This window comes from Danio rerio, chromosome 19 (assembly GCF_049306965.1).
Source record: "Danio rerio strain Tuebingen ecotype United States chromosome 19, GRCz12tu, whole genome shotgun sequence".
In the NCBI taxonomy this organism is placed as follows: domain Eukaryota; kingdom Metazoa; phylum Chordata; class Actinopteri; order Cypriniformes; family Danionidae; genus Danio; species Danio rerio.
The window spans coordinates 45,622,501-45,645,089 of NC_133194.1; the positions used below are offsets into that span (position 1 = coordinate 45,622,501).

The window sequence follows — 22,589 nt, forward strand, 5'->3', positions numbered from 1 at the left end:
ATCGCAACATCGAAATGAGCCGCTAACTTATCCGGCATATGTTTTACACAGTGAATGCCCTTCCAGGTGCAACCCAGTACTGGGAAACACCCAGACACACTCATTCACACACGTACACTACAGCGAATTTAGCTTACCCAATTCGCCTGTACCGCATGTGTTTGGACTCAGGAAACAGGAGCACCCGAAGGAAACCCACGCCAACACGGGGAGAACATGCACACTCCACACAGAAATGCCAACTGGCCCAGCCGGAACTCGAACCAGCGGCTGTGAGGCAACAATGTTAAACACTGAGCCACCGTGTCGCCCTCATAGAAACTTTTAAAATGTTAAGTTGGAAAGATGCATCTGCACGGATGAAAAAAATCTTTCCATTAACAGAAACTGGGGGTGGGGGGGGGGGGCAGAATGAAAGTGAGCTCACTCAGTTGGCTAGTATGACCGTCACACAGACACCATAGACCAGGGGTGCTCAATCCTGTTCACTTCCTGCCACTTCCATATCTGACATTTTTTCTTAAACTGATTGTTTAGAGCAGGGGGTTCCAAAGTCGGTCCTGGAGGGCTGATGTCCTGCAGAGTTTAGCTCCAACTTGCTTAACCACACCTGCTAGGAAGTTTCTAGTGTATCTAGTAGGAGCTTTATTAGCTGCTTCATGTGTGTTTGATGAGGGTTAGAGCTACACTCTTCAGGACACCGGGCCTCCAGGAACGAGTTTGGACAACCCTGGTCTAGAGAAAAGGCTTATTTTAAAGCTTTATTTATTAGCAAAACATTTTGTTTTGCTTATACTTTTATTATCTTATTTTTCTACAGTATTTTACATAAAAAACACAAAAGATATAATTACATTTATAGAATATATATATAGCCTTTTTCTTTAATAAATGAACCTGTACAGGACAAAGATGAAAATTTAAGCTGCTGCTTTGAATTGGACTGACTACTATTCATCTATTAATTGTAACCATTAAAAATAAAATGATGTAAAATACAGTCTGTGGAAACACATCTATCTGAAGGCGGTTGGGTTTTTGGGATACTATTGGAGTTTGCTGACAGTAGTGAACAGCTGTTCTTTTAAACACCACAGAGTCTCACTAGATCCTTTTGTATGGCCGCGCTTCCTTTATAAAACACTCGCAGTTGCGTTATAAAACACTCATTTGGACAATTCAATTCAATTCAGCTTTATTTGTATAGCGCTTTTACAATCTAGATTGTGTCAAAGCAGCTCCACATAAATGGTCATAGTAACTGGTTCAGGGTAGTTCAGTTTTTAGTGTTTAAGTTCAGTTCAGTTTAGCTCAGTTCAGTGTGGTTTGAAGTCATTACTGAGAGTCCAAACACTGAAGAGCAAATTCATCGATGAGTAGCTTTTCAGATCCTGAACCATGCAAGCCAGTGGCGACAGCAGAGAGGGAAAAAAACTTCACCAATAGGAGAGTAAAGAAAAAACACCTTGAGAGAATCAGTTCAGCACGACCATTTTAATTTCTCCACTGGCCAAAAGACAACTATGCTGATATTATGAAGAGTTCACACAAAGAGAACTAGCATAGTTTGTGAATCAACGCAGATGTAAGACTCTGATACGAGTCGCAGATGTGAACTGGTTATAACTCTAATCTTCGTTACCTTTACACTTGCGTGACTGTTTGCTTTAAACAGCCGAGCCTTTAGTCCTGTTTGACGTGCAGTGGTTGGAAGTACAGCCACGGTTAAGTCTACATTTTACAGTGAGACTCTTTTTGCACAGATTCCAAAGTAATCAATATTAGAAAACGGGAAATGCCGTTACACCAATAATTTTTATATAAAACATCTTTAGTAATGAAATCAAATAATCATAGTACAGTAATTAAGTAAATTTTAAGCTATCTTGCGGCCCACCTGCAGGATCGATGAGGCTAACTGGTTTAGAATACCCGCACTAATTTATGTGGGTTCAGTCATGCTTGGGGTACTCGTAAATCTGGAAGCATCAACAACTTTTATTGAAAAATATATCGTTCAATATAGAAGCTAATTATCGCGATTGCATTTTTGCCATATCTCCAAGGCCTTCTCCAACTGCAGCAAATTTCATTTTTCTTCATCAGGAAGTGATGATATTGTTCTGTTTGACTCATTCGATGAAAACAATACTTTGCAAATGTTTTATGCAATATTCTAGTTTTGCCCACACATCTAATTCACGTCTTTGAATAGAAACATGTCTAATGAGTGAAATGTTGTGAAATCAATCTCAGATCATTTCTCTTCTGTGTGTTTCAGGTTGCAGACCATCCTGAGTCGTTTTGATGAAGTGCTGAATTCAGGCAACATGGCTCTCAGCCTGAGTCAAGGTAAGTTAGCTTTTAGCTTGTTAGTTAACTACCCAAATCCTGTTTGCAAGGCTTGTCTCCATCAGCTTCAGTTACAATGCTAATATTAGTCTTTGTCAGTGTCTTTGACCACATAAGCCTTTGACATCTGATCCCCGGATTAAAACGGAACGCTACTTTCATCTCCATGTTAATCCCGATGTTTTTCATTAGCATTAGCTTTTACTAGAGAGTTATCTTCAGCGTAAAGGGATTTACTGAATGACTAAATGCTGGATTTTATCGTGGTGTCCGCTGGTGAGTTAGCTTTAACGTGAGTGCTGGCATCTAAAAGAGGAGATGGTGTCAGACTTCCACGGCCTTGGAAATCTCCATGATGCATTTGGCATGTGTCATGTGATGGAAGAGCTGGATCAGACTCTGCTGCTCTTTTCATGCTGCTTAAGTTGTGGAGTAGTAGCGTGTTTTATACAGTGACAAGCCGTATCATGATTGCGTCTGTTAGGTTTATAGAGGTAAACATGCATTTATTGGTGCGTTAATGGGTGCAGAAAGGTTTTTGAGTTGAATTTCAGATTAGTGAACTAGCAATATGAGATTTATTAGAAATGGACAATATGTCTGAACCGTATTGGTTCATTCAGTCTTTTTTCTTCAGGTTAGTCCCTTATTTATCTAAGGTCGCCACAGCAGATTGAACCATTAACTATTCTGGCATATGTTTTATGTCCTTCCAGCTGCAACCTTGTACTGGTAAACACCCATACACACTCATTTACACACACTCATACACTACGGCCAATTTAGTTAACCAAATTCACCTATAGCGCATGTGTTTAAACTGTGGGGGAAACCGGAGCACCTGGAGGAAACCCACCACGTCAACACGGGGAGGACATGCAAACTCCTCACAGAAATGCCAACTCGCCCAACAGGAAAAAATGTGTAAATTAGGGCTGCACCATCCTGGAAAAATATGCAATATGCGATATTGTTGTTGATAATTATGATAATGAAATCTCTTGTGATATAACATCATAAAAATATAGTAAGTTCTCGATATATTGTGCAGTCCTAGTGTAAATGGCTTGTAAAGACAATTTCTAGCTTGACCATGAAAGCATGTGAACTCATTTTAATGCAAAGGTTAGTTGCTTTATTTACAATTCATATTCATGTAAAGGAAAACCAAAAGGATGTGACTTTTTTGACCTGAAAATCAGACGGAGATAGTTCTGCAAAACACATAAAAATTTCCTCATTTACTCCTACTCAGGTGATTCTAACGTCCATTTATAATACAAGATATTCAGAAGAATGTTTGATAAAAAACAGCCGTTGACATCCATAGTAGAAACAATAAATATGGAAGTAAAATTATTTTTCCAACATTCCCATTGTGTTCAACAGAAGAAAGTTTCGTTAAAGATTGAATACGATTAAGGAATTGATCAGATACATAACTGCTGTTTTTGCATTGCTGTAGTTTTGGAAATTCATTCCATAATACATTACGATTGCATGCTTGCTAGCATAAAACAAATTTGTTCGTTCATTTTCCTTTGGCTTAGTCCCTTTGTTCATCAGGGGTCACCACAGCGGAATGAACCGCCAACTTTTTACATGGTGGATGCCCTTCCAGCTGCAACCCTATATTGGAAAACACCCAACACACTCATACACTACAGCCAACTTCATTCATTCATTCATTTTCTGCTTAGTCCCTTTATTAATCCAGGGTCGCCACAACGAAAAAACACCCATAGACACTAATTCAAACACATACTTTACGGACAATTAAGCTTATCCAATTCACCTGTACCATGTCTTTGGACTTGTGATGGAAACCGGAGCACCCGGAGGAAACTCGCGCCAACACAGTGGGAACATGCAAACTCCACACAGAAACGCCAACTGACCCAGCCTGGACCCGAACCCGCGACCTTCTTGTTATGAGGCCACAGTGCTAACCACTGAGCCACAGTGTCGCCCAAAAAGCTATTTCTTTAGTTTAGAATTAGCATGTACCAAACCGTAGTATGTTGAAAGGAGAATGCCAAAGGTTCCCGGATGGAGTCCTATTTCCAGTAGAAATTAAAAAATATAGACCCATCCGAACTCTAATCACTAATATTTCCCATAATACACTGCATGTGGGGCGTGAAGTTGCTTAGAACTACTAAATCGGGGAGGAAAAAGTGTAAACAAACATGGTGAACATGTGAGACCAACCATCAAGTAGAGACGCTTTGGTGAAGTTGTTTTGAATGACTATTAATTAATATCTAGCCAACTGGAAAATATTAAAATCACATTTTCCATTATATACTTCATCCCAACAATAATGTGAACTTTATATCTTCTGAATGCATAATTATTCAAAGACCTGTGGAGATTTCTTTGCATTAAAGATTCGTGTATGGCAGATTAACCTGGTGCTGAATCTTCAGTAAAGTAGGGTATTAAATATGAAAGAAAAGTGGATGATGCGTCGAGATGATTGACAGGCGACGCAACTAAGCAAAAATAACTGTCCGTTAATGAGGACGTAGTGTGTCCCAAAGTTTGCATACTTGTTACACACTCAAAAGTATGTACACTTTCTTCTAAAGACTGGTTTATACTTCTGCATTGAGTGCTGCTCTGCAATACCACTTCTGAAACGCTAGCTGGCAGTAGGTGTTTGTGTTCCTCTGTGTCAAGTTTCTTCGTGGGAGCTTTGTTTTTTCTGAACTCTACCTTAATGTAAAAGAAGCTAAAACTTGCTCATTCAGAGGCGGGAACTGGCGGATGTGCAACAACTTTAATCATAAGGTAAACACCAAACAACAGTCTCCATCTGGAGCTCCTCACGGGGACTCCATCAGTATCTCAGCTCCGCCCACACTCGTCTCCACTACAAAGCTGACCAATCAAGGACCTTGCATTACGTGTCATTGCGATGTGTAGTTTTTTTAAAGGGTGCTCGTCTTAATCAGCTACCTCGAGGATTCTTCTATCGTGTGAAGACTGCGCTGGAGCATATAGTGTAAATCAGCCTTCAGTGCGCAAATTGAGATGCACCAAATAAGTTGCTGACTGCAGTTCACTTATCAGCCACCGGTGTCACTAATAACAAGTGTTTCTGACTTCTTGTTTAATAAACACCAAATAAACTTGGTGGTCGTCAGTAAAATACATTCAAGATCTTTGCTCTGCAAGCAATTGCATGGATAAAATCAGATTCATATTGATTGTACGCATTTCAACAGTGTCTCCTCAAACGTGCTGGTGCTTTTCCAGAAGTGTTAAACTGATTGTTTCACTTGGCCGTCTGCCTCGAGGTGCATTGTGCCAGATTTCAGTTGAAGAACAGGAAGGGGGATGTTCGCCATGTAGCCAGCTTCCCCACTAATCATCTTTAAATTTGGCGAAAGACAAAGTAGACCACATTCAAAGAGTTTTGTGTGTGTTTTTTTTTTTTTTGGTCCAATGGCTTTGCCAATGGAGACCCTGTGAGGAGAGAGTTATAGAGAGCGAGCTGTGCCTGTCACAGCATTACTCTGACACAGCGTGACAGAGAGAGAGAGAGAAGGACGAGAGAAGGAGAGAGTGAAAGAGCTGCCTCTTCTCACTAACATTAAAGCCATGTCTGTGGGTGACGATGGAGATGGTGAGTGCATTTATCCATTAAAGTACTACAGAAATTGCTTTGAGTTGATATTTGGGCATGTTTATGGTATGCATGACTCTTTGTTCTCATGCATTTAGTGCAAAATGTTGAGTTTTAGTTCTATAGAGTCTCCTATTGCCGATCTTTCTGTATTTAATTAGCAGTTGTCTGCTATAATGAGTTTCTCCTTGTCGCTAACTATCAATGCAGTTGAGTTTGATCTGAATATATTGCATTGCATCTCTCTACTACTTCTATTGGTTTCTGCGTCAGTGGGTTTTGTCCCTTGGGAGCTGGAGTGTGACCCGGTTTCTAGGGCATTTGGTTGCCTCAGCTACCCATTATTAGACTCTTCAGTCCTTGCCCTGGAAATTGAAGTACTCTATGAGATGCTGTGTGTCTGTGGACTATAAATGAGGCATAAAAGGCTTTAGCGTGCTTATGTTTGAATATGTTTTGACGGGCTTTGCTGCACAGGCTGTTTGTTTGCAAGTTAATGGCTGCGCTCACTTGTCTCTGTAATCCCGATAACCAGATTAAATGGCCAGTTAAGTTGCTGCATGATCAGCGAGGACTCAGACATCAACACTCGCTCACGCACACAGAGATAATGTGACAGCAATGTGGTGTTAAACTGACAGTATGTGCGTTTTCAGATCAGTTTTGAGCGAGAAATGTGCCGTCAATTGTAGGCTGGTGCAATTTGTTTTGAAATAACCTGTTCTTTGTGCTTGGCATTGTGTTAATGTTGTAGGAATTGTTGCAATGCGTTAATAATACAATTCATTCATTAGGAAAATATGAGTTGCAATCTTTTGGATTGTGTTTTTGTGTTTTATTTGAGCACATTTGGGGTTAAATGTTAGTTGAATATAAATAATTGAATAATACAGTTATTTAATAATGCAGATTTGAATACTATATCTATTGCATTCCTTTATTGAGATGAATAGTGCTCTTTTCATTATTGCTATCGTGATCTATTTGTTTAGTGTTTGAAATGTGGTTGATTATAAATAAATTAGTGTGTATTTAACATGAGACTTGTTTTTTTTTGTATTTTATAGAATTGTCATTATATTTATGCAATATATTTCTTAAGTGATCTAAGCGTATCATTCCAGGGCATATATGGGGAGGTTTGCTCAGGGTGCCATTTAAGCTGGAACCGCCACTGACCGCTAGACCGTATGCTCTTGAACAGTGTTGGGTTTTTTTTTTCCAGAATGATAATGAAACTTTATTTATTGATTCATTTATTTATTTATTAGTCCATTTATTCATTTATTTATTCATTTAATATTTGATTTTGTTTATTCATTAATTTTATATAATTCAATTTTTTTTTTTTTTTTGTAATTCAGTTTTTTTTATTTCCGATAGTGAGAATATACAATTTTTACAATCAGATAACAAAATACTTTTAACAGATATAACCCCATATATATTTCCCACCCCCCCACCCCATTATACGCACATCAGGAAACACAGAATAACTATAGTTTAGACCAAGCTGTTAGATAATTTCCATTAAGTTGTCATCCGTAGCATCAGATGAGGGTTAAGTGTCCAAGATTTCTTTGACGTTGCATATGTAGATTTTCCATGCCGTAAGAATGTCCACTTTGGCATGGTTGATCCGTGCTGATGACAGTTCCAGATATAGTATTTCCAATAATGAATGTAGCCAGTGCTTAACTGAGAGATCATGAGGAGGTTTCCACCTTTGTACCAACATTTTCTTTGTAGCAGTTGAAGCAGCTAACCAAAATTTACGGACCTTTGCATTTAAGGGAAATTGAGAGTTATCATTCAATAGTAACAGTATAGGGTCTTTGGGGAAACAAATTTTTGTAACTTTAAATAAAATGTCCAGTACCGAATCCCAAAGTTTTTGTACCTCCGGACATTCCCACATCATATGTAAAAAGGTATCTGGACGCTGTGGTTCACAGAACTTACAATATGGATCTGGAGATAAACCTATGATATGTCGTATACGTGTGGTTAAATATGCCCTGTGGATAGTTTTAAAATGAATAAACTGGTGATTAGGGTTTGTGGAAGCGTGGAATGTATTATGCCATACAGTTTCCCAATCGATAGTTGTATTGGGTCGAGACATATCAGATAGCCATAGTCTTTCTTTTGAGAAACTATGTGCATTAATATTAGAAAGACAGCAGTAGAGATAGGAAACAGTTCCTTTTCTTGGAGCATTATATATCCATTTCACAATTGGGTGGGTATGAAGATCCTTACCCCATGGTGTCTTATGAGCCTTTAGTGCTGCCCTTATTTTAAAATATATAAAAAGAGTGTTGGGAGATATATTAAATTTGTTAACCAGATCTTGAAAATCTAAAATAGATTTTTCTCCATTTATGTCTTTTAGTGTTAGAATACCTTTATTGGCCCATGATGGTTGATTAAAAGGTTGTCTACCAGAAAGTAGGTTCACATTGTGCCACAGAGGAGAATGATTATGCCAGGTGGTTCTGGAAGGAAAATAAGTTTCTACCTTTTTAAAAATTTGGAGGGTATAGGATAAAATAGGTCCATAGCGCAATATACATTTCCTATGGTTAAAGCCTGAGAACAGAAAGTCTTGCAGACGTGTTGGAAAAATAAGGTCTTTTTCTATTTCTTTCCAAGAACATTGCATATCAGGTTCGAACCATTTCACAACTGAGAGCAGAATAAATGACCAGTGGTATAATTTGAAGTTAGGGCAGGCCCATCCACCCTCTGTTTTGTTTTTTTGGAGAGTGGACCATTTTACACGGGGACGTTTTCCATTCCAAACAAATTTGTTTAAAATCGAGTCTAACTTTTTCCAATAGTTTGGAGGTGGAGGGAGGGGAAGCATGGAGCTTATGAAATTAATTCTGGGCAAGATATTCATTTTTATTGTTGAAATTCTGGCGGGTGGTGATGAGGGTAGGCGCATCCATCTCTGGATATCAGCCTCAACCTTACTGTAAATTGACATATAGTTTATTTTAGGTATGAGTTGTAAGGTTGGGCTCAGCTCAATTCCTAAATATTTGACTTTTGTTGATATTTTTATATTAGTATTATTAGTAACATTATGGCCAATTGGATTAAGGGGCATCAGAACTGATTTAGAGTAGTTTATTTTGAAACCAGAAATTCTTCCAAATTCATTTAAAGCTGTGAGGGCATTGGGTAGTGAATTTTGTAAATCTGATAGAAATAGAAGTATGTCATCAGCATATAAAGAGATAGAATGGACAGATGAGCCTAACTGAATTGGGGTAATGTTTTTACATTGTCTAATAAATTGAGCCAGTGGTTCTATTGATAGATTAAACAAAAGAGGAGAGAGAGGGCAACCCTGTTTTGTTCCCCTCTTAATACAAAAAGTGTCTGAAATAATTCCCACTGTAGTTACTCTAGCCAAGGGGTTAGAGTATAGAGTTTGAATCATCTTAATGAATTGATCGCCAAAATTAAAGTTTTTCAGTGTGTACCATAAATAGCCCCATTCCAAGCGATCAAAGGCTTTTTCCGCATCTATAAGGAGGAGGCCACTAGGTTTTTTCAACTTTCCTGATTCAGCTATAACGTGTAGTACTCTGCGGACATTATCTGAAGCTAAACGTCCTGTTATAAAACCAGCTTGGTCTGGATGAATTAATTTACTTATTACTGATTGTAGACGCTTGGCGATAACTTTAGCATAAATTTTTATATCTTCATTAATCAGAGAAATAGGTCTATAGTTGGAACATTCAAAAAGATCTTTTTCGGGTTTAGGTAAAACAGTAATTAAAGCAGTATTAAGATCTTTATGAAAATGGCCTTTGGTTATGGCCTTGTTTATTGTTTGTAGCCAAATGTGTCCCAGTAAGTCCCATAGTACTAGATATAATTCGCCAGGGATGCCGTCAATACCTGGAGATTTCCCTGTATGTAAATCCCTAACTGCATTATGTAATTCATCTAGAGTTATTTCTGAATCTAGGTTGTCAGCATCTTCCTTAGAAAGTTTTGTTAAGTTTAAAGACTCAAAAAATTTTTCTAAATGATCCGTGTTAGTTTGTATTTCTGAAGAGTATAATTTTTCAAAAAACTTCTTAAATGTTTTGTTAATATCTGAGGGGTTTGAGGTGAGAACCTGTTCAGAGTTTTTTATTGCATTTATATTAAAACGTTGCTCATGTTTTTTTAAAGTGAGTGCAAGGAGTCGGCTCGGTTTGCTTCCATCTATGTAGTATTTATGTTTTGTGATGTGCATCAAGTATTCGGTTCTTTGTCTAAGCAGGTCATTAAGTGTAGCTCTTTCTACCTTTAATTTTTGTTGTGTTTCTGTTGCAAATTTCTTTTCTAATTCCCGCTCCAATTCTCCACACCTTTTTTCTAATGATGATATTTGTTGGAGGTAATTCTTTTTAAGCCTTGCAGAAAAACTAATTGCATTATTTCTTAAAAAACCTTTAATAGAGGCCCAAAACATGTCTTGGTTGGAAACAGAATTTTGATTAATGCTAATAAATTCAGTTAATTCTGATCTCAGTTGTGAAATATATTCCTCGTTTTTGAGTAAAAGAGTATTGAATCTCCATCTAGAGGGTTTGGTCAGTGTACTAAATTGCAGCGATGTTGTTATTGCATTGTGGTCAGAAATACTTTGTGGTAGAAATTCAATGTTCTTTACACATGAAAATATCATAGGAGATAGTAAGATGTAGTCTATTCTTGAATAGGATTTATGTCTTGGTGAGAAGTAAGTGTATTCTTTCACATTAGGGTTGAGCAACCTCCAGGTGTCACTCACGTTTAGGTCTTTAGTAAACCAATTTAATGCTTTTGAAGACTGGGGTTGTATCATTGGGATTGAAGGATTTGATCGATCTAAAACAGTGTCCATTACCGTGTTCATGTCTCCTCCAATAATAAGTGAATATTCATTATAGGCTAAAAGAGTTTTTGTAATGTCTGGGAAAAAAGGAGCATCATAAGAGTTTGGGGCATAAATATTGACAAACATTAGCTTCTTTCCTCCTATATTAGTACAACAATATGCCATTCTACCATTATTGTCTGATCCTAAATTTTCAATACTGAAAGTATGATTTCTTTTAAATAATATTGCCACCCCTCTCTTTTTAGAGTTATAACCTGAAGATACTATAGGAATATAGTGTTTGTTTTGTAATCGCTGGACATCTGCTATCTTTAGATGGGTTTCTTGGATAAGTGCAACGTCTATGTTTTTCCTGCGAAGATAATCTAAAAATTTAGTCCGTTTACTAGGAGAGTTTAACCCTCTGACGTTAAGAGACATAATATTCAAATTAACCATAATCTCTGAACATAAAGCTTTCACAAATAAACATGTAAAGATTGTAGTAGTAGGTGCAATTTAAACATAGAAATTTCGTGGATATATATGAAAAGAATATAAAAATTTCTGCGTATTTTATTCCTGAGTGCCCCACCCTTTCCCTAACCCCCTCAATAACGAGCGTCTGTGGCGATCGCGAGGCAATGTCTTAACACTATTCGCCTTCCAGTACCTCCTTGATATTAAACAGCTGAGGAACGTTACAACCATCAGTGTATCAGCATCAACTCTATTTAAACATGTAACAAGTTTTGAATTCGGGCTGTTCCAATCTTAAACCAAGAAACTTAGCCCCCACCTTGTCGACAAAAAAATAAAAAATAAAAATAAATTAATAAAAATAAATAAATAAATAAAAAATAATAAAATAAATAACTAAAATAAATAAATAACATAACAAATAATAGTAAAAATATATATAATAATAAAATAAATAGTATTAAATAAATAAAATTTGTATCATGAATATCTAACCGTAACTTTAAATACCAATAAAACAAAATAATAATATTAATAGTAATAGTTGTTTACCGTATAATTTGGTCATTTAGGGGGCTAAGAAATGTTTCTAATCATGTCATTTAAGTGTTGATAAGTCCAATATTGTCTCCTTAATCGGTTTCCTCCATTGCCTCCTGGAGCTGAGGATATAAAGACCTGCGAGCCGGCGCTGACGTTGTTCGCTCCAGTCCCTCGATGTATTTCTCGGCTTCATCCGGCGTCTCAAACGAGTATTTTTGGCCTTTGAATGAGACTTTCAGTATTGCTGGGTAAATTAGAAAAGTTTCCGCACCTTTTTGTTGGAGTTTGGATCTGACGGCCGAGAACGCTTTTCTCTTCTGTGCGGTCGCGGCGCTGTAATCTGCATAGAATTCCAGACGCGCTCCTCCGGGTAGTGTGGGCTTTGCTTTACGTGCACCTTGAAGTATGGCCTGCCTGTCCGGATAACGAAGGAGTCGAAAGATCATCGCTCGTGATCTGTTTGAGTTAGAATTCGAGTAGACTCGATGAGCTCTGTCAATCTCTATTGGATTTGAACGCCCTGACAGGTCCGGGATCCATTTAGGGAGCGTTTTCTGAAGGAAGCCGATAGGGTCGTCTCCTTCCATTCCCGCAGGTAAGTTGACCAGACGGATATTGTTGCGTCGTGAGCGATCTTCCAAATCCGTGCATTTTCGTTGTATTTGGTCAAGCTGAGACAAGCAATGATTAGTATCTTTTTTAGTTTTGCGAAGGTTTCCTTGTAGATCATCTACTTTTGATGTTATCGACGCCATGTTCTTACCCAGAGAGCCTATTTCTTCTTTTATAGCTCGAAGAACAGTTCCATTTTCATTAATGTAGTCATTGAAAGGAGCAAGAGCGGACTTTATTGCCTCTGTTAACATGCCGAAGACCATTTCACGCAAGGCTTCCTGCTGCGCTTCGATTGCATGGCTGACGATGGAGGCCACGTCGTCATCAAGCGTTTTTAGTCGTTTGTTTCCTGTAGCTTGTTTTTGAGGAGACATCGTCTTTTTACTAGTTGCCATTCTTTAGAAGGAGTTGATGTTCTATTTTAATTAGGAATTTATCCTCAATTTGAAGAAAAAAATGTTATAATCGGAGGTATTTGTAAGGAGCTCAGTGCCGAGCAGCCATCTTGCAGCGCGCGCCACCGGAAGTCCTATAATTCAATTTTTTATAGAATTAATTGATTCATTTATTCGTTTATTTATTTCTTAGTTCATTTATTTAATTTTGTTGGTTTTATTTATTCATTTATTGATTCATTTATAAGTTTATTCATTAGTTGATTTATTTATTTAATCCTTTATTTATTCATTAGTTAATTTATTATTTATTCATTTATTTACTCATAAGTTCAGTTATGTATTCATTTATTTATTCATTAGTTCAGTTATTTAATTATTTATTCATTAGTTTATTTATTTATTTATTTGTTCATTAGTTCAGTTATTTATTTATTTATTCATTAGTTCAGTTATTTATTTGTTTATTCATTAGTTTATTTATTTATTTATTTATTCATTAGTTCATTTATTTATTTATCCATTAGTTCATTTATTTATTTATTAGTTTATTTTTTATGCATTTTTTTATTTATTAGTTTATTTATTTATTTATTTATTTATTAGTTGATTTATTTATATATTTTTTATTCATTTATTTATTTATTAGTTTATTTATTTATTTATTCATTTATTTATTTATTTATTAGTTGATTTATTTATTTATTAGTTTATTTATTTATTTATTCATTAATTTGTTCATTAGTTTATTTATTTTTGTTTATTCATTTATTTATTAATTTATTAGTTTATTCATTCATTAGTTAATTTATTTATTTAATTGTTTATTTATTCATTAGTCCATTTATTTATTTATTCATTCATTTATTCATTCATTCATTTATGTATTTATTTATTCATTTATTTATTCATTTTCATTATTAATATGGCAGACCAAAATTTAAACTTTTGCAATTCTGCCTTTTTCGTCACCATCATCATCATTATTATTTTTTATAAAAAAAGGGTTTTCTTTTTTATGCTGGCTAATTTTGCCAGACCATATTTTAAACTAGTGTGATTCAGCCCTTTTTTTTTTTAAATCTCCAAAACCCACTGATGCGGGTTGCTCCTGTTGTCATGGAAACAGCCTTTCAGATCGGCCAGCTCTTTTTCTCGTGCTCTCTCTCTTCGTCTCCTTCCTTGCTAGTTCTCCCTTTTCCCCCTTTTCCCTTAAGCTTGTCCCCACCTCTCTCTCTCTCTCTCTCTCTCTCATTTCCTGTTGCTGTTTTGTTCCCTTTGCCCTGCCTCATTCTCTCTCTCTCTCTCTCTCTCTCTCTACAGTCATCATTGGCCGGTCCTTGTTAGATTGTTGTTCGCTCCCTCCCTTCAGAACAAAGGGCGGGTTCTCCTTCTATGCTAATGATGCTAAACACATAGCCGGGCACACAGAGCTCTTTCAGCTCCGCTAGTGGGGTCAGCATCCATAATGTGTCAGTGCAGTCAGTTCTTGGCTTCGCAGCAAAGGGTCACAATGCCGATCACCCAACCGCACACACAAACACACACACTTTCATATGCAAAACAAAGGCCACTTCTCAGCGACAGGGGCGTGGCTTTAAATCCTGATATTTATGTATGCATATTAAAGTGAGGCTAATTAGCCTAGCTTCTCGATCAAAAAAAAAAAACGAGCCACATTGGCATGCATGAAGCGTCCTCGAATCTCAAAAGCTCACTGGCTGGTTATCGATGATGTCATCATGCTTCTGATTGGCTCCTCAGGCACTGGGGAGGAGGAGGGATTGGGTGCGGAGCAAAGTGCGAGGGAGTGATGATGGTGACGAGGGGGGATGGAGAGAAGAGGGAATGAGGAGAGGAGATGCCGAGCAGCTTTTGGGTGGTGTTTTTGTGTGTGTGTGTGAACGGTGGTGCTGATCCGTTCGGGTGTATTTCGTCGCCGTGAGAACCGCTGTCATGTGAGCGGCAGCTTGGGCGTTGCCTCGGATACTAGAAAGAGAGCCACGCCCGCCGTCAGGCATGAGGCGCCTCATCTGCAAACGCATCTGTGACTGTGAGTGACATGTTGCTCCATATCAATGTTCACCATTGGGTTGGTGTACAAATAGGATGTCATCTGGGTGCCGTATAGACTTGGGATATTTCTTGTAATAGATGAAATGAAATCAAATCCTATGTGTGTGTTCTTCTAGTCTTGCTGTGTTTAGTTGGAAGCACCCAATCTGTGCTTGTGTGTGTGGGAGGCTTTGAGTTTTACAGGCTTTGCTCTTTGTTTTGTGGAGTGGTTTAATGTTGGAAATACTTCCGGTTTTTTGTTGTTCAGTAATTGATAGGCCCCTGATGGGTCCTGGTTTTGGGTTGGTCATTGATTATATAAGCTGATATTGTGGCGAGGAGGAAACCAGACGTTTACTTTTCATGCTGGAGGACATATCGGGTTTCGTGAGTTGAATTGGGTTTGATCTGTTCCTTTTGATTGGTCTTGTTAAACTGGATATGTGGTTGTGATCAATAATAAATATATCATGATGGTGAATATGCATGATATTGATATGTGGCATCATTTATAGTAATAGTTCACCCAAAAAATGTAAATGTACTCACCGTTTACTCATGGTTGCAAAAGCTTTAGGAGTTTGCCTGTTCTGTTCAAATATATTTTAAAGAAAGCTGGAAACCTGTAACCATTGACCTTCCATAGTTGGGAAAAACTAACACTATGAAAGTCAGTGGTCACAGGTTTGTAACCATTGCTACTGTTGAACAGGAAAAATGAGGAGTAAATGATGACTGAATTTGCTTTTTTGGTGAACTATCCCTTTAATATTTAGTTAATGAAAACTGTATGGACTTTGATTCTTGAATTAAAATCTTAGGTGATGTCAATTATTTTCGGCAGAGTTTATTAACTCGATATCAGTTTTGATGGTTTTATATAGACCATTTTGAGGGATGTAAACAATAACAATGGACCTAAAGTGTTTCCTCTTAAACCAATAATTTCCACATATTGATAAATAATGTTATGAAAGGCTGTTTTAATGAAAGATATGATTGAATTGCCTCTTTACATTTATAAATTAGTTTGACAAGAAGCAGGAAATGTTTATGGGTCAATGTTATCACCACATTGAAATGGTCTAAAATAGAGCTATACCTGACTGGGATAATTGAGTTGTATTCTTTAACATGAACAGTTTTGAAAAAATGTAGGTATTTCCGGATATTAATGCTACACTGTAAAAAAAATAATAAAATGTTTAATTTCATGTTAAAATAGCAGCTATTAAATTAAAGAAATTTACGGTAAAATAACATATATTAAATTACAGAAATTTACCAGAAATATTAATTTGAGGAAATTTCTGTAATTGAATATCTGTTATTTTACGGTAAATTTCTGGAATTTTTTTTCTGGAAATAAATCATAAAATTAAAGATTTTTTACAGTGTAGTTAACATTAATGAATGACACCTTTTTGTAAGTGATATCTATAGTACTGTGTAATCTTAGCGCAATTTAATTTGTTTACACTGACCGATGCCTGTCACAATAATCAGTGTATCAACTTATCGCACAACATATCTAGATGACCACAATCATTTTTGGTGATGCAATATATATCACCACCATACATAAAAACCAATTCTAACAACATTTTAGCTGATTATTCAACATCTCCATCTCTATTGGTGGTGTCAGTGTCAGTATGGTTAAAAACACTGTAGTATTTACTTTAAATTACTATAGTATATTCTCATGTGGGTGTCTGCTTGCAGATTTAGCAGCCTGTTACTTTCTACCTTGCACTTTTATTATTATTGATTTAGGATATGCCTTTTCACATTCTGACTCCAATGCCTGATTATTAAACTGCTAAAATATCTATAATTAAATTAAATGATCTTAAGAATGAAATATGATTTGTTCATTTGGAAGAGCGTACTTGCATTGTGATGATATTATATTGTCATTCTGGCATTAAATAATAAGTGGCATAAAATGGTCCTAAAATGTCAACATGTCGTGTATCGCGATATATTTTGATGCAATATATTGTATGACAAGAAATAGATATTGTGACAGGCCTACTCTGAACATAACATAAAATATATTGTATCTATTGTGAAGTAATGTTTAATGTATATTTGTTTTTGTTATTACATCATGTTAAAGTAATCCTTTTCGTGCAGCTTATGTCAATAATACTGTATATCGAGCCACAGCAGTTTTCGCAACAAGAAAATCTGATACCATCATATTCCTATATTGAACCATGTGCATATGATGAGAATATAAGTCTAATCTGCAATCGATATGGAAAGAAGATTTTTGTGCAGAAACATGAGACTTTGTATTGATAATTTGACTCCACATTCTGACTTTTGATTTGTCTTCTCACTGCTTCTTGTAGACCGTAGTTTCGACGATGACGACTCTGTGGATGGAAGCAGGCCGTCATCGGCTCAGGCGGCTTTTAAAGTGCCCAAAGTACCCAAGAAACCTGCAGAATCTGCCAGCAGTTCCAGACGACCCAGTGCCACTGGAGCTGCCAAATCAGGTGTGTAAGACTGCATTTATATACACAGTTGAGGTCAAAATTGTAGTTTTTTCTTTGTCAAATATTTCTGAAATTATGTTTATCAGAGCAAGGAATTTTTCACAGTGTTTTCTATAATATTTTTTCTTCTCAGGCAAGTCTTATTTGTTTTATTTTGGCTGGAATAAAGCAGTTTTAAAATGTTTAAAGACCATTTAAGCTCAATCTTATTAGCCCCCTTAAGCAATATTTGTATTTGACTGTCTACAGAACAAACTATTGTTAAGCAATGATTTGCCCAATTAACCTAACTTGCTTAATTAACCTAGTTAAGCCTTTAAATTGTACTTTATTCAGTTTAGTTATTTACCTTTTACCAATCTTATGAACTTTAAAAATGTTTGAATATAAGTCTGTCCACTAGTCAGTAATGACAGTAACTTGGTTATCTCTGATTGAAGGTATTATAAGCTTATGATGGTTATGCCTAAAAAAACCTTATGGTAGTTTTTTTTATAATGGTAACAAGTAATATAGATTACAAATTAAAAGGGGATTTTAAACATCAAAACAATAAGTGTCCTACAACTTTAATTGTTTTCTATATACTTGACAAGTCACTACATTGTCATTTACTTTAACAATAGTTTATATGTAAGAAAATCATCATAGAGCAATAGTCTTTTGACTACATTAATGACTCCATTTATGGATTGCAGTGCATTTTTAAAATGCTAATTAATTTTCTTATAATAAACTTTACTTTAAATCACTCGTTTGCATCAGTCTGTCTGTAAGAATGAAAATAGTGATTTGTGTATAATGTAAATCTTAAGATAAGTATATAAAATGAAGCTGATCTTTGGCTGGGCTGGGTGTTATATATTATAATTTGTACCACAGCAACTAACGGTAAAACTGGGAAAATAATTTCAACTATAAAAATAGGTTAAATGTTTATTTTTAGGCAATCCAGTGACTCAATGCTTCACACATGAAAGATGCCTTCATGAAGAGAAAAATGTGCATGTTTTGTCACTTTGTTTGAAACTTAATGGGCACAGACTAAAATATCACGCATTACAGATGATCCAGTCTGGCATCAGTGCAAAAGCAGCTTCACATTACGTAACCGCTTAAACAAATGACTGCTGATATTATTAAATAGATTGTTCTAGTTTTAAATTCTGGTTTAATGAAGCAAATTCATTGTCTTTAATGACATAGGAGTCAGTTACCTTGTTTTTTTATATTGTTAAACAAATCTACTATTATATCAAGGTGTATCATAGGCCTCGTTTACACTGTCTGGTCTGAGGCCCCATTTACACTAGTGCATTTTAGTTTTAGATCAAAAACGATCCGCGTCCACACTAGCGTTTTACCTAGCGTCTCTGAACAAGTCTCCGTCCACACTACGCCACGTATATCACGTGAATATATATATTCGCGCACTCTAGGCATCCGCGTTCTAGTATAAACAGGAAGCATGTGTCTCGCTCAGCATTTTGTTATTGTTATTCAACAAACGCCGGTTGAACAATAAACACGATGGCAAAGAAAGCAAGAGAGGTATTTTTGTGGACAGACGACGAGGTCGAGTTGTTACTATACGTAACAAATGAATCACTGGACAATGCCGCCTAAAACAGACAATAGTGCAAACAACGCTCCCATTTCTGTGCTCATGTTGTTGTTTACAGTACTGTCTTCCGGTAGCGTTAAAGCTATGTGTTATAGTCATGCGATAGGGGCTTGACGAATAAGGGAAGGATACACAATGACACAAAAGCCCCAATCAGGTAGCGAATCTCAGCAGCCCCGCCTCCATTTTCAGATGTCTCCGTTTTTCCTCATCCACACTGAGACGGAGCAGCAGCGTTCCAGAATGAAAACAGCCTCTCCAGCGTTTTCAAAACACTCTGTTTTCGGCGCTCGAGAACTCCGGCGTAGTGTGGACGGATGGCGTAACTGTAGCAAAACTTATGCGTTTTAAAACGAAAATGCATTAGTGTAAACGGGGCCTAAATGCCCAAATCCGATTTGTTGCCTATATCTGGGGTTTTTTGCCTATCCGTTTAAACGTTCTTTTAATTGTGACCCATATCCCATTCATCTGTTTACACTTGCTATACAATTTACAGCGTCGCGCATGCATAAAGGCGGGTTCTAGCATCTGCACCACACTTGCCACGCTGGAAGAAAATGTCTTGCTTTTATTTCTGAGAAATATGCGAAGTTCGCCCAACTTTAAAATGATTTTGAGCAGGAGTAGGCGGAGGGAAAGAACCTTCATTGCAGCTTCCGCCTATGGTTCAAATATGGTGTCCTCCACCATTCAGAGGAATTTGTGGGTACGACAGAAATCTCCGGTCTGATGGGAGCAAATTGTGGCGACTGACCACTAACTTCCTCCATGTTTCCTCCATGTCGTTGTTGTTTACCGCGTTAGCGTCTCCACACATGCTCTTCCTTCTTTGTCATTAAACCGTGGAGAAGCACCACATTGTCACAAGTTTAATAATGTACGAAAGAAAATGCCTCAATAAATCCGATCTGCCAGTTTAATTGGCAGTGTAAACGAGGCCATATACCTGCCAAAAAAAAGAAGAAGAATAATCTCGCCATTGTGTAATATATTGAACACTCAGATCTAGCTTGTACATCATTGAAGGAAGAGTTATGAAATCACACCATTGACTTGCCTCTGACTTGTTTCATGGGTACCTTTATGGGCAATTATTGAACTTTTGGGCAAATATTTCAATGCAAGAACTAACTAGCACAGCAATCTAATTAATTTAGTTCATGTAGACACTTGCATTGATGATGCTTTTTTAAAATACTTTGTCCATATAAGCACTTTGCAGTGGATTGATGTTACTGCTGAGACTCGTTCTAGAGGTTTCAGCTTTAAAATGCTCCTCCTACAGTGCCTTGATTTGGGCTTTCCTGCAGCCTGATTGACAGCTGACTGATCCTGGTGTGTTTATCAGTCTCTCTGGGTCTCACAGGCCACACCCCTTCTGGGCTTCATGATTGATCATTCAATTACTGCTGGACAGGAAGACAGACAGGAAGTCCATTAGGGCTGAAAGCTGTTTAAAGTGTGCACAGGATGAGTTTCCTCCCTCATATAAGACATTAACGCACTTAATAGGGCTCAAATGGCTGTTTTACTGAATTTGAATTTCACTGATCTATATATACTGCTTTTTTGAGGGGGAATTCTTAGATTATCTTTATTTCCAATTCATAGTTGTGTTTGAGTTAAAGAAAAATGTGAAAAATATACAAAAATGTCATATAGAGCTTATTTTTATTAATATATTTATATTAATATAATATATTAACAGTACAGAAACAATACAAGGAATGAAACAGTGGGTATTACCTTATTAGCACTGGTTCGAGCCTTGGCTGGGTCTATAATAATTTTATATATATATATATATATATATATATATATATATATATATATATATATATATATATATATATATATATATATATATATGTGTGTGTGTGTGTGTGTGTGTGTGTGTATATATATATATATATATATATATATATATATATATATATATATATATATATATATATATATATATTATTGTATAATAATATTTAATTAATATTATTAAATTAAAAAAAAAAAATATATATATATATATATATGTATATATGTATATGTATATATATATATATATATATATATATATATATATATTAGTAGTAGTAGTAGTATTACATTATAAAAATATATAATTATTCATAAGTGCAACAGTCTAAACTAAAACAATTACAATATTGAATTTTTTTTAGGAGCCATAAATGAGAAGGCTCGACCTCCTTTACTTGACTTTGCTGTTCTAGGTGCTATCAGAAGCCCTGAGTTTTGATATCTTAAAGAGCGGGTTGGATTGAAGCGAGACAGGAGGTTAGTTAGATAAACAGGAGCTAGATTCTTTAAAGGTTTATAGCTGAGAAGCAGTATTTTATAATCCATACGAAATTTAACTGGCAGCCATGGAGAATAAAATTAGGGTGATATGATCATATTTTCTAGACCTGGTAAGAACTCTGGTAGCTGCATTTTGTACTAGCTGATGTTTGTTAATAAAGGATGCTAGACAGCCAGCGAACAGAGCATTACAGTAATCCAGCCTAGAGGTCATAAAAGCATGGACCAGCTTTGATGTCATTATTCTGTTGGGGTACCCAAATTTTTGTACTTGTCTGTTTTTTGTCGAGATTTAAATTGCATTGCATCTGTTGATTAAATAAATGTTATGTCAGAACTGAAATGCTGCTTTTTTCCTAGGCAATAAAATATTAGCAAATGAAATGCCCAGCAGGCTATGGCTATGGCTTGCAGTTATGAAATTATCAGGGGTGGCCAAACGTTTGCATAAAACTGTATCTGTAACACTGAATGGTTTAATATAACAGGGATAATATAATAATAGAACATGGTTTCACCCATATTTTTACATTAACATATATTCATATTTTTATATTGCTCACACACCCAGTATACACAGAGCATTACTGCGGTTGCCATAGCAACACCTCATTGTGATCAGTTTCTATAGTAACTGCTGCAGTTGTCTCTTAATAGTCTCCAAGAATGATTGAGATTCTAAATGTCTCCAGCAGTGTCTGACACAACCATGAGTCTGCATAAACTTCAGAGCTGTGTTGTAATGGAAGTCTATCACATGTGTTGCAGGAGCTTCTAAAGAGGGTGCAGGAGCCGTGGATGAGGAGGATTTCATCAAAGCATTCACAGACGTGCCCACAGTTCAAGTGAGCCGCACACACTTTGCTATACATGAAAGAGGCATCACTGAATTCCCGTAGAATCTGGTTACATCTAGCCGCCACTTTTGCATGGCGTTTGCAGTGAGATGTTTCATCAAAGGATTGGAAGTGTTTGATCTAAAACTGGTGTCTCTCTGTTTGTCTCGTATTTTTTTTGTAGATCTACTCCACACGGGACCTGGAGGATAACCTGAACAAGATCCGCGAGGTTCTGTCTGACGATAAACACGACTGGGACCACAGAGCAAACGCGGTAAGAGTTTAGGATGTTTGTTCTGTGTTCCAAATCGAATGAATTCATCTATGAAGGACACTTTGGACTGAGCAGATTAAGAAGC

At 36.4% G+C, this 22,589-nt stretch overlaps 1 protein-coding gene across 52 annotated transcripts in view; it reads left to right on the forward strand.

Annotated features, from left to right (window-relative positions):
- clasp2 (cytoplasmic linker associated protein 2) overlaps nucleotides 1-22,589 on the forward strand; it is a 109,376-nt gene that overhangs the window by 24,985 nt on the left and 61,802 nt on the right. For 38 of the 52 annotated variants that reach the window (NM_001328259.1, XM_073930670.1, XM_073930671.1 and 35 more), the window contains 4 exons: nucleotides 2,282-2,352; nucleotides 17,302-17,448; nucleotides 22,160-22,236; nucleotides 22,412-22,504. In NM_001328259.1, the coding sequence (NP_001315188.1) occupies nucleotides 2,282-2,352; nucleotides 17,302-17,448; nucleotides 22,160-22,236; nucleotides 22,412-22,504 (388 nt within the window). Of the gene's footprint in view, nucleotides 1-2,281; nucleotides 2,353-14,736; nucleotides 14,940-17,301; nucleotides 17,449-22,159; nucleotides 22,237-22,411; nucleotides 22,505-22,589 lie in introns of those variants that run through there. The other 14 variants (XM_073930696.1, XM_073930698.1, XM_073930705.1 and 11 more) reach the window with 1 other exon arrangement.